The sequence below is a fragment of the Myxocyprinus asiaticus genome, chromosome 13 (genome assembly GCF_019703515.2).
Source record: "Myxocyprinus asiaticus isolate MX2 ecotype Aquarium Trade chromosome 13, UBuf_Myxa_2, whole genome shotgun sequence".
NCBI lineage: Eukaryota > Metazoa > Chordata > Actinopteri > Cypriniformes > Catostomidae > Myxocyprinus > Myxocyprinus asiaticus.
Window position 1 is genome coordinate 5,927,885 of NC_059356.1, and position 12,374 is coordinate 5,940,258.

General features: G+C 36.8%; 1 protein-coding gene across 12 annotated transcripts in view; it reads left to right on the forward strand.

Annotated features, from left to right (window-relative positions):
• Window positions 1–9,851, forward strand: part of LOC127450336 (gastrula zinc finger protein XlCGF57.1-like) — a 279,453-nt gene extending 269,602 nt beyond the window's left edge. For 8 of the 12 annotated variants that reach the window (XM_051714380.1, XM_051714379.1, XM_051714374.1 and 5 more), the window contains one exon: window positions 6,474–9,851. In XM_051714380.1, coding sequence (XP_051570340.1) covers window positions 6,476–7,927 — 1,452 coding nt within the window. In that variant the 5' untranslated portion in view covers window positions 6,474–6,475 and the 3' untranslated portion in view covers window positions 7,928–9,851. Of the gene's footprint in view, window positions 1–1,651; window positions 1,786–6,473 lie in introns of all 12 variants that reach the window. The other 4 variants (XM_051714381.1, XM_051714382.1, XM_051714384.1 and 1 more) reach the window with 1 other exon arrangement.
• The last annotated feature ends 2,523 nt before the right edge of the window (window positions 9,852–12,374 follow it).

Genomic DNA, 12,374 nt, shown 5'->3' on the forward strand with positions numbered 1-12,374 from the left:
TTCAAGGCTTTGGATATCTTTTTATATCCTTTTCCATCTTTATAAAGTTCCATTACCTTGTTACGCAGGTCTTTTGACAGTTCTTTTCTGCTCCCCATGGCTCAGTATCTAGCCTGCTCAGTACATCCACATGAGAGCTAACAAACTCATTGACTATTTATACACAGACACTAATTGCAATTTAAAAAGCCACAGGTGTGGGAAATTAACCTTTAATTGCCATTTAAACCTGTGTGTGTCACCTTGTGTGTCTGTAACAAGGCCAAACATTCAAGGATATGTAAACTTTTGATCAGGGCCATTTGGGTGATTTCTGTTATCATTATGATTTAAAAAGGAGTCAAACAACTATGTGATGATAAATGGCTTCATATGATGACTATCCTTAAATAAAAGACATTTATTTTGCATGATCAGTCATATTTTCGAAATCAATGCCAAAATTTCACAATTTCTGCCAGGGTATGCAAACTTTTGAGCACAACTGTATATATCACAATATCCAATTACATCATTAACCCCCTGGCTGAGAGATCAGTGAATATTCTTGCTTTAGTGATTTTGCATTGAAAATTTAATTCTTGTATTTAAAAACGAAAAACTTAAACCAAAGACATTTCTAAATTCAAATTGCACTTCAAACGAAATGAAAAAGCAATTAAAATAACGAAGTGGTAAAAAAAAAAAAAAACATATATAACCACCTTTCCATTTACTGTCAGGCAAATAAATTACTAATACATATTAAGATCTAAAAACAATTTTAAATGTAAACAATTATAATGATGATAATAATCACTGAAATATAAATCATGGTTCGAGGTGAACGTGTTTTTGTATTATTTTATGTTTTAATGACAGATGTATAGGCTGCAGAGTTGTGGTCACAATGAACTGCTCTGTGGAAATAAAGCGAACTGAACTCTGAGCACCTCCTGAGCTGAGATGTCTGAGGTCATTTGCAGCATTCTCATAGATGATACTATTCGTGTAAAAAATGTTCAGAAGACTGAAATAAAGAGCGAGAACCCTTGACATACACGTTCCACGAGACTGCACGCCTCCGAACAAACAGCACGTCAGACATGCGCTTAGACAGATTTTCTGTCATCTGTTCTTAAAAATATAATAAAAATAAAAGTTTCTTCAAGCATGTGTCTGTGTTTCTAACAGAATTTCTTGGGTCATTCCAAATCCGAGACAACTTACAGTTACCCACCATGCACATTATATACTGAACAAAAATATAAACGCAACATGTAAAGTGTTGGTCCCATGTTTCATGAGCTGAAATAAAAGATTCAAGAAATTTTCCATATGCATTGATTAGATTAGATTAGGGCCTAATGAATTTTTCAATTGACTGATTTCCTTAAATGAACTGTAACTCAGTAAAATCTTTGAAATTGTTGCATGCTGCATTAATATTTTTGTCCAGTATATTTGCTACCTGCAATTAAACGTCTTCTGTCAGTGCAAGTACTTTGCTCCAGCATCTTCACAAGGTCCTTTGCTGTTGTTCTGGGATTGATTTGCACTTTTCACACCAAATTACGTTCATCTCTAGGAGACAGAATGCATCTCCTTCCTGAGCGATATGATGGCAGCGTGGTCCCATGGTGTTTATACTTGCGTACTACTGTTTGTACAGATGAACGTGGTACCTTCAGGTGTTTGGAAATTGCTCCCAAGAATGAACTAGATTTGTGGAGGTCCACAATTTTTTCTTCTTAGGTCTTGGCTGATTTTCCCATGATGTCAAGCAAAGAAGAACTGAGTTTGAAGGTAGGCCTTAAAATACATCCACAGGTACACCTCCAATTGACTCCAATTAACCTATCAGAAGCTAATTGGCTAATTGCCTAAAGGCTTTACATAATTTTCTGGAAATTTCCAAGCTGCTTAAAGGCACAACTAACTTAGTGTATGTAAACTTCTGACCAACTGGAATTATTTATTTATTTATTTATTTATTTTTGCTTTATTGATTTTGCTTTAAAAATGTAATTCATATATTGAAACACAAAAAAATAAAAAAAATAAAAAAAATAAATAAATAAAATAAAGTCTAAATTCAAATTGCACTTTAAACAAAAAAAGCATTAAAATAACGAAGTGATCAAAAAATCGTATTTAACCACCTCCCCAAATCCAAAAATTTACAGACTCCGACGGCCCATTTGCCATCATGCAAGTATCCGTCAATGACACCAGATGGAAAATTACTAATAGCCTACAAAACTAAAGACAATTCTGAATGTAAAGACAATGATAATCAACATAAATAAGCGTAATAAATTCCCTTGTGTTCCAAAATAATGCTGCCAAATGTGTTTTCTTATCGAATTTGTGTTTATATTGCGTTTTGGTAATACAGTTAATGCTGCCAAAAAGAAAAGAGAATGATACTCAATTTTAGGTTCAAGATGAATGTGTCTTGTATTACTTTGATTTATTCACTTTCGTCTTTGTTTCTTTAATACAAAGATATATATTACTGAACCTGCAGAGATGCGTTCACAATGCATGTTATTTCGCAGCACCTCCTGAGATGATCATAGATCATTAGATCATAGATGACAGTATTCTTGCAAACAGTCTTCAGATGAATGAAACAAGAAAAAAAAGAGTGAAAACTCTTTACATGCGCTTGTTCCACGAGGCATGAGACCTGTTCCAGCTCGCGCTGCATGCCTCTGAACAAACAGCGAACCAGACACAAGCAGTAACTTTGTTTCCTTCCAAGTTGTGAATTTAGTTGATCAGAATATCGCAAAAACAATGTGCAGATAAAGCTGCTCTTCCATCCCTTGCATTCAAAAGAACAAAATCGTCACTTCCGGGGAAATTGTAGTGACTGTGTTACTTATTAATAAAATACTCACGGTTTAGGATGCGCAGACAAAACACTTTAATAACTAATTTCATGACTGGAAATGACAGCATGTCACACAGTTCTGGGAGCACTATGTATGTGTGTATTCCTCCATCATGACTTTGCGTTGTGGATCTATACCTGCTCTTCGGGAAAAAGTGCAAGTTTGTGTTTAACTTATTTGCTCTGCAAACTCTATGCAGACTTTGGATTTTTTGGACACCGGTATTTCAGAATGACCAGGGCAACAATTCAGTTGTGATGATTGGTCTGCTGGTTCGTCCAGTTATGAATGAATTATTCAGTCACATAAAAAACCATGTGTGCATCTTGTTTTCCTGTTAAATTCAATAGGAGTTTATTCGGTAAATGTGTTTCCATTATAGTTTATACACATTTCTTCTTATCGAATAAAAAATGTATCCACCTCAAGTGAGCATATAAGTTTTCCATGCGCATTTTGGAGATTTTATTCGCATCTTGGTGTTTTCATCCAGCAGATTTTATGCAATATCCTAAAATGCGCATAAAAAAAGCGTTGACGGAAACACAGCTATTGGCGGTTTTTCTTTTGTTTGTTCTTAAAAATATAACAAAGTGTGTTTCTTCAAGCACATGTCTTTGTGACTAACAGCATTTCTTGTCATGTGTCACTCCGAGACGTCTTGCAGCAGGTTGCCCGCATGTTGCGGGTAGATGAGCAAAATTACCCGCGCATGAAATAAATTTGGATGAGGAGCTCGCGAACTGGATTTAGCCTCATCGCATTTGGCGGGTGGCGGGTGGAGTTTCACACCCTGGTCACTGTTTAATATATTTGCAGACTTCCCAGATCCATGGTTTTGCCGTTTCCTGATATTGTCGATCATGTCTGTTCGGAATCGGCATCGGGATCTTTGTAAGACATCGTTGATATCCGATTACATCGTCCTATCACCCAGCCCTACTGTGGAGTGGTTAAAAAATGACTTTTAATGACTTCAGCCTAAGTGTATGTAAACTTCTGACTTCAACTGTACTTTATCTGGGAACGTGGGAATTGACCCATGACCCAAATATACAGTTGAAGTCAGAAGTTTACATACACTTAGGCTGAAGTCATTAAAACTCATTTTTTAACCACTCCACAGATTTAATATTAGCAAACTATAGTTTTGGCAAGTCGTTTAGGACTTTGTGCATGACATGAGTAATTTTCCAACAATTGTTTACAGACAGATTGTTTCACTTTTAATTGACTATATCACAATTCCAGTAGGACAGAAGTTTATGTACACTTAAGTTAACTGTGCCTTTAAGCAGCTTGGAAAATTCCAGAAAATGATGACAAGTATTTCTACAATTAGCCAATTAGCTTCTGATAGGAGGTGTACTGAATTGGAGGTGTACCTGTGGATGTATTTTAAGGCCTACCTTCAAACTCTGTGCCTCTTTGCTTGACACCATGGGAAAATCAAAAGAAATCAGCTAAGACCTCAGAAAAAAATGGTGGACCTCCACAAGTCTGGTTCATCCTTGGGAGCAATTTCCAAAAGCCTGAAGGTACCACGTTCATCTGTACAAACAATAGTACGCAAGTATAAACACCATGGGACCACGCAGCCATCATACCACTCAGGAAAGACACGCATTTTGTCTCCTAGAGATGAACGTAGTTTGATGCGAAAGGTGCAAGTCAATTCCAGAACAACAGCAAAGGAGCTTATGAAGATGTTGGAGGAAACAGGTAGACCAGTATCGATGTCCACAGTAAAGCGAGTCCTATATCGACATAACCTGAAAAACTGCTCAGCAAGGAAGATGCCACTGCTCCAAAATCACCATAAAAAACCAGACAACAGTTTGCAAGTGCACATGGGGCCAAAGATCTTACTTTTTGGAGAAATGTCCTCTGGTCTGATGAAACAAAAATTGAACTGTTTGGCCATAATGACCATTATTATGTTTGGAGGAAGAAGGGTGAGGCTTGCAAGCTGAAGAACACCATCCCAACCGTGAAGCATTTGGCTGGCAGCATCATGTTGTGGGGGTGCTTTGCTGCAGGAGGGACTGGTGCACTTCACAAAATAGATGGCATCATGAGGAAGGAAAATGATGTGGCTATATTGAAGCAACATCTCAAGACATCAGCCATGAAGTTAAAGCTCGGTCGCAAATGGATCTTCCAAATGGACAATGACCTCAAGCATACCTCAAGTTGTGGCAAAATGGCTTAAGGACAACAAAGTCAAGGTATTGGAGTGGCCATCACAAAGCCCTGACCTCAATCCGATAGAAAATTTGTGGGCAGAACTGAAAAAGTGTGTGCAAGCAAGGAGGCCTACAAACCTGACTCAGTTACAACACTTCAGTCTGGAGGAATGGGCCAAAATTCCAGCAACTTATTGTGAGAAGCTTGTGGAAGGCTACCCAAAACATTTGACCCAAGTTAAACAATTTAAAGGCAATGATACCAAATACAAACAAAGTGTATGTAAACTTCTGACCCACTGGGAATGTGATGAAAGAAATAAAATCTGAAATAAATAATTCTCTCTACTATTATTCTGACATTTCACATTCTTTAAAGTAGTGATCCTAACTGACCTAAGACAGGGAATGTTTTTTATATTTAAATGTCAGGAATTGTGAAAAACTGAGCACAAATGAGGACCACATCTGCCTGTCGAGAAAATCTAGGCCGCGCAGACTGTGCTGATGCCGAAATTTGCGTCACGTATACTGCGTGCAGAGCTATCAGCAATGCGGACAACAGAATATGATCTACTATATATACAGATTATATATACATAATTTTTGTGCCACGTGTAACATTTCATGGTTTTAAACATAGATTCAAATTCTTATGGTTAAATTAACCCGAGATTGAATTAATATTAATAATTGCGGTTAATAGTGAAACCAATCAATCGCGACATCCCAATGAATAAATTAATTTTATAAACTATCAATTAACCAACCCACAGTAATTTTGTCAGCAAAAACTAGACAACAGCTATATTTAACTGGAAAATTCAGTTAAAGGTAATGAGCAGGAAGCTTACATATTATCATTAACCGGTTATAAAAAAGAGCTTCTGATAAAAGGTTTGATAAATGAACGGGATTTGTATCGGAGCATAACTGCTTGTGATCATTCAGTGCTGGCTTCTGCCAGCCAGTGTGAGATTGAACACCTATCACTGTGCCAAATATTTGACACTTTTGTTTTTTTTCCATTTTTAATTAAAGTAGCCACTGCTGGAATCGGTCAAGCAATCTTATGTGGGAAGGCTGTGGTAGTCAAGCATGCGTTGTGCCTTCTTGTTCATTGAGCCTTGATTTCTAAGCACCAGCAATATGAGATGTTAAATATTCATTGTATAGCAGTTGCAATTCCAATATGACAAAATGAACAATTTTTTTTTTTTTTTTTTTGCCAAAATTGTGCAGCCCTGATTGTTGGAATTAACATGAACAAGACCCTTTATATATATATATATATATATATATATATACAAATTTTGTAATATTATTTTAAAATAGATACTTGACCCCTGTAGACACTGAGGGTCACTTTTAGTGCTTTTGATATTTGATATTGATATTTTCTTCTTAGACATGGAGGAAATGAAAGAGGAAAAACAAGAACTGATAGAAGTAAAAGAAGAAAGTCAAGAACTGAATGAAGTGGAGGAGGAACATCAGGATCAAAATCCTCATGTCATTACTGGAGAAAAATCTTTTAGTTGCTCACAGAATGAGAAGAATTCCTCACAAAACAAAACTCAAGCTAAAAATTCCTTCACATGCTCTCAGTGTGGAAAGAGTTTCACGTGTACAAGATCCCTTAATGTGCACATGAGAATTCACACTGGAGAGAAGCCTTTCACATGCCCTCAATGTGGAAAGAGTTTTACACGGAAATACTGTCTTAATATACACATTAAAATTCACACTGGAGAGAAGCCTTTCACATGCCTTCTGTGTGGAAAGAGTTTCACCCGAAAAGGAAGTCTTAATATGCACATTAAAATTCACACTGGAGAGAAGCCTTTCACATGCCTTCAGTGTGGAAAAAGTTACACAAACAAATCTGGCCTTAAAACACACAAACTGCTTCACACAGGAGAGAAGCCTTTCAAATGCCTTCAGTGTGGAAAAGGTTTCACATATAAATTTGGCCTTCAAAGACATATGCTATTTCACACTGGAGAGAAACCTTTCACATGCCTTCAGTGTGGTAATAGTTTCACATCTAAAGGATCCCTTAATGTGCACATGAGAACCCACACTGGAGAGAAACCTTTCACATGCCATCAGTGTGGAAAGAGTTTCACAGGGATAGGAAGTCTTAACAAGCACGTGAAAATTCACACTGGTGAGAAACCTTTCACGTGCCCTCAGTGTGGAAAGAAATTCATTCGGAGAACAAATCTCAACATGCACATTAAAATTCACACAGGAGAGAAGCTTTTCACATGCCCTCAGTGTGGAAATTGTTACACAGACAAATTAGGTCTTAAAAGACACATTAAAGTTCACACTGGAGAGAAGCCTTACACATGCCATCAGTGTGGAAAGAGTTTTACATGTAAAGGATACCTAAATGTGCACATGAGAGTTCACACTGGAGAGAAACCTTACACATGCCATCAGTGTGGAAAGAGTTTCACACGGAAAGGAGGTCTTAACATGCACATTAAAATTCACACGGGAGAGAGGCCTTTCACATGCCTTCAGTGTGGAAAAGGTTACATAGTCAAATTAGGCCTTAGAAGACACATGCTATTTCACACTGGAGAGAAGCCTTTCACATGTCCTCAATGTGGAAAGTGCTTTAGACTGAAAGGAGATCTTAACGTGCACATGAAACTTCACACTGGAGAGGAGCCTATGATATGCCTTTTGTGTGGAAAAGGTTACATAGACAAATTAGGCTTTAAAAGACATATGCTATTGCACTCTGGAGAGAAGCCTTTCACATGCCTTCAGTGTGGTAATAATTTCACGTCTAAAGGATCCCTTAATGTGCACATGAGAATTCACACTGAAGAGAAGCCTAAAGCCTAAAGGGTACTTCGATTTTTATGCGAATGCTTGGCATCTGTGTACAGTCGAACACTAGGCTTTGAAAATAATTTTCATTGGACTATTCGCACATACACAGGCTGCTATGAGATACTAGACTACTTCTCTTCAGGATTTAGACTAGGGAAGCACCGATATAATTTCTGGGCTGATACCGATAACCAGTGTTTTTAATCCTTTAACCTGGAACTAGCTAGCAGCCAGACTGCAAGTGCAGCGGTGGTTTGTGTGTGTGTGTGTGTGTGTGTATATGTATATATATATATGTGTGTGTGTGTGTGCGTGCAGTGTGCTCATGCATGTATCATTCACAGACTCTTATTACAGCACTTATCTGTAACAGTTCCAGTGCATAACTTATAAAATGTGAACACAACAATCGTGACAGAACAGGCTCAATAGTGAGTGTTACCACCTTGTAGAACCATTTATTAGTGCAAATAATTCGAGGCGCATCTGCATACTGCGCGTTCAGAGAGTACGCAGTTAGAAAAATCGTGCCACATGCGTTCAGTGCTCAAGTGTTCTGCTCATGACGAAATTTGCATCAAACGTTCTGTATGCAGACGCTCAGCTTTCGCATCTAACAAAGTATCCTTTGGGCTTTACATGTGCCATCAGTATAGACAGAGTTTCAGAAGGATAGGAAGTCTTGACAAGCACATGAAAATTCACACTGGAGAGAAAACTTTCACATGTCCTCTGTGTGGAAAGAGCTTAAATCAGTCAGCTTAAAAAACATGGAAGAGTTTATATTGGAGAAAAGCCATAACCTTGCCCTTCCTGTGGGAAAAGTGTCAACCAATCAAGGTCTTTAAGAGGTCATGGTAAGGGCAATGCCTTGTTGTAGTGAGCAAATTGCAGGTACTGGAATGTCATTGCATGTACATGGTGTGACATTGGTATGAAATTTAGAATCCAAAAAGCTCATTTGCTACATTGCATAACGTGATAAATCAGCTGTCTAACTATGTAAGAGTTAGTAGGAAGTACAGCTGGGGGATATAGCAAAAACCAATATAATGTGAATATGCTGTGGCTATACAAAGTCTACACACCTGTTAAAATGGCAGGTTTTTGTAAAAATATGAAACCAAGGTACATCATGTTAGATCTTTTTCCACCTTTTAATGTAATAATGCAACCAACTAAATGTAAGCTTTGTGGCAGAAAAAAGAAAATAAAAGACTAACAATATAACCTGGTTTCATAAGTGTGCACACCTCTTAACTAGTGCTAAGCTGAAGCAACATTTGCTTGTTATACAGCACCCAGTCTTTTGAATAAGAGTCTATCAACTTTGCACATTTTGATTTGCCAATTTTATTCCACTCTTCCTTGTAAAAAGCTTCTGATCAATCAAATTGTGAAGGGATCTGCAGAGCACAGCCCTCTTCAAGTCATTCTACAAGTTTGCAATTGGATATAGTTCTGGACTGTTACTAGGTCATTCCAAAACGTTAACCTTCTTTTTTTGAAGCCATCCCTTTGTTGACTTGGATCTGTATTTGGGGTTAGAGGCCTGCACTCCCGTGGGACCCGACACAACAGAGTGCGGCATGGGAAAGTTTTGAGTGTGGGTGCGGGGAGTGGAAGATAGAAATGACTTGCGGGACTCCCACAAAATATACATTTCTAAAAATAAAATAAGTTACTCAGATTTATTTTGATAAACTAACAGCTGCTTTCTCTCCCACTATCGCGAAATCTGCTTTAGGGCCGTCACTTTATTCTCTCTCTCTCTCTCTCTCTCGTACTAACCACACACACACACACCCCCTCATGTGTTATAGGATTATTTTGATTTCCATATCTAATCATATCACTGTTTAGTTTGTAGTTGTAAGTCGGAAGTTTATTGACTGCATTGTATTAATTATTAATTTATATTACTGCATAAATAAACTTTGTTTATATTACAAAGAGAAGTGTTTTGGTTTGTTTTGCATACGCCTGTGTCATGCTGACGGGATGTCAGTGCTCGGATTCAAGCCTTCATTCATTGTTTTTTTCCCGAAAATCGATATTCTTCAGATGTCGATTTTCCTAAGAAAACAATCTAATATTGAGACTGTTATAATATCTGGTTATTAGTCCCTGATTCCAGGGTGGTACCCCGTCAATGTTAATCCTTATTAATATTCTATTGATTTTTGATAATTGATAATTATCTTTGATTGAATTTGAATGATCAATAAGCTAGTGTTAATTTAAATTAATGTTCATCGATGTTAACAATTAATGATTATCTTTGATAATTGTTGATTTAAAGGATTAAAAAAGCTAACATTGATTCTCATCAGTGTTCTATTGATTTTAATAATTAATAATTATCTTTGATAATTATTAATTATTGCTAATAACCAAACTTGCTCCTAAACGTAGCGCACTACATTTACTGGAGCCCCATATGAGGTTTTAATGAGTTAAGATTCAATTAATTAATTTAAATATGAATTAATAACTAAAGAAATAATTATTAATTATTTCTGATAGAAACACTGATCTAAACAACCAGTAAAGCCCTACAATTGCATGTAATAATTTTTGGTTTAAAAATATACAGTGTTCTTTTTAAGTTCACACAGTTCATTCAACTAACATATAATTATTTAAATAACAGGCAATGACTTCAACAGGACACACTTTACATATTCTTTGCCACAAAATAGATTTGTGCAGTGCCCATAAAGGATCACCTAATAGCCTGTAAAATACAATATGGCAAGAACTTAGAAATGTATGTACTGTAATAGAGAAATTAATTAGTTATTTGTTGCACTGCTTTTTATATTTTACAGCCAAGATCAATGGTTGCCAAACTTTTGCCAACTCTGTAACCCTTTTCAAATGTACTCTCTCTACCCCAGGTAGGACTTTTGTCTTATTGTGTACAGATACAATGAATAATATTGGGAAAAAATAATAGCATCTGGCTCAGAATACACATTTTTAGGTGAACTAATCTGTGAACTGTTGGCTCCCTTTTGAGCACAAGGAAATATCCAAAATAAAATGGTTGTATTTCATGAACCCTGGTCTCTTTTGAAAGAAGACAATTAGGAGATTGTTGTCCAAATGTAGCATTAATTAGTCATAAAGAAAATGGTTAGAACTCTATAAAACTATAAATAATTTTTTTGTTAAAGTACACTGTCTTTGCTGCAACCTAAGACACAATGGAATCAAAGCCACAGGTCTTACCCATTTTAGTTTAAACCTGAGGGTGATAATTCTCATAATTTGAGTTTAATGGATCTTTCTTCTAAGACAATATCAAGTAGCATAAGTTTTCTAAAAAACAACTTGAATAGCTAAGCAGATAACCACATTCATTTAATTCATTCACAATATGCCCACCTTATCTTTCTTATGCCTGATATGCTGAAAACTGCTCCATTAATGTTTTGACATTCACAGTTACAAATGATATTACATATCACATACTGTACATGAGATATTTTCAATTTAAAATGTGGAATTTCAGCAAACAGATAATTAGATAATTACATCTTACATGGTGCTAACACTCTTAACCCTTAAATGCATACCTTGGGTCTTTAGTGACCCGGGACCTCATTCCACCCCCTGTACCTCATTCATTTTTTTGAGTTGTGCCCACATCTCTTTAGTATTCCTCAATCTCTCTCTTATATATATTGTAAAACATAAAAATATGCCAAAAAAAAGAAGTTGGCTTGCAAGTCGCTATGGATGTTTCACACTCGAGTCTTTAAATCTGCTTGCAGGCTATTTTTCCACTGAGCTGACATTTTCAAGTGCAGGATAATCGCCCCAGGTGAGTCAGGTCCCGTCTTTCATGTTAACGTTAATTTTGCTCATCAAAAATATAAACTTAAGTTGCCTAGAAAATTAATATTTTAGCCTTGGTATGCCAATTTTTTTATTATTATTATTATTATTTTTACCTTACTGATTAAGGCTTTTTTCAACAATGTGCCGACTGCTTAGCTGGTTAAACTACTGTAACTTTTATTCTGTGTGTACATCATGTTTAGAACAATACAGGTTAGGTTTATTATACATTTCTCACAGGCCTATTTTTCTATCCTAGTTAATCTTTTTTACATCGTAACAGTTAACACTCTTAACCAAACAGCTGTCATATTAGTTCATAGACTATTGCATGCAGCAGCGGATTTAGGCAAGGGCGACGTGCAGTTGCCCAGGGCGGCATCTTGTGGGAGGGCGGCACGAGGCACCCACATAGGCAACGCCCCCATCAACAACTTTGGGGGTGTGTTGAAGCAGGTTTTGCCCAAGGCACCATACAACCACCACCACCCCCATGTGTAAACAACTTTGGGGGCGTGTTGAAGCGGGTTTCACACAGGGCACCATACAAGCTAGAACCGCCACTGATTGCACGTCATGAAATACATGCAAATTTTCAGCAAATGTTTTTCTT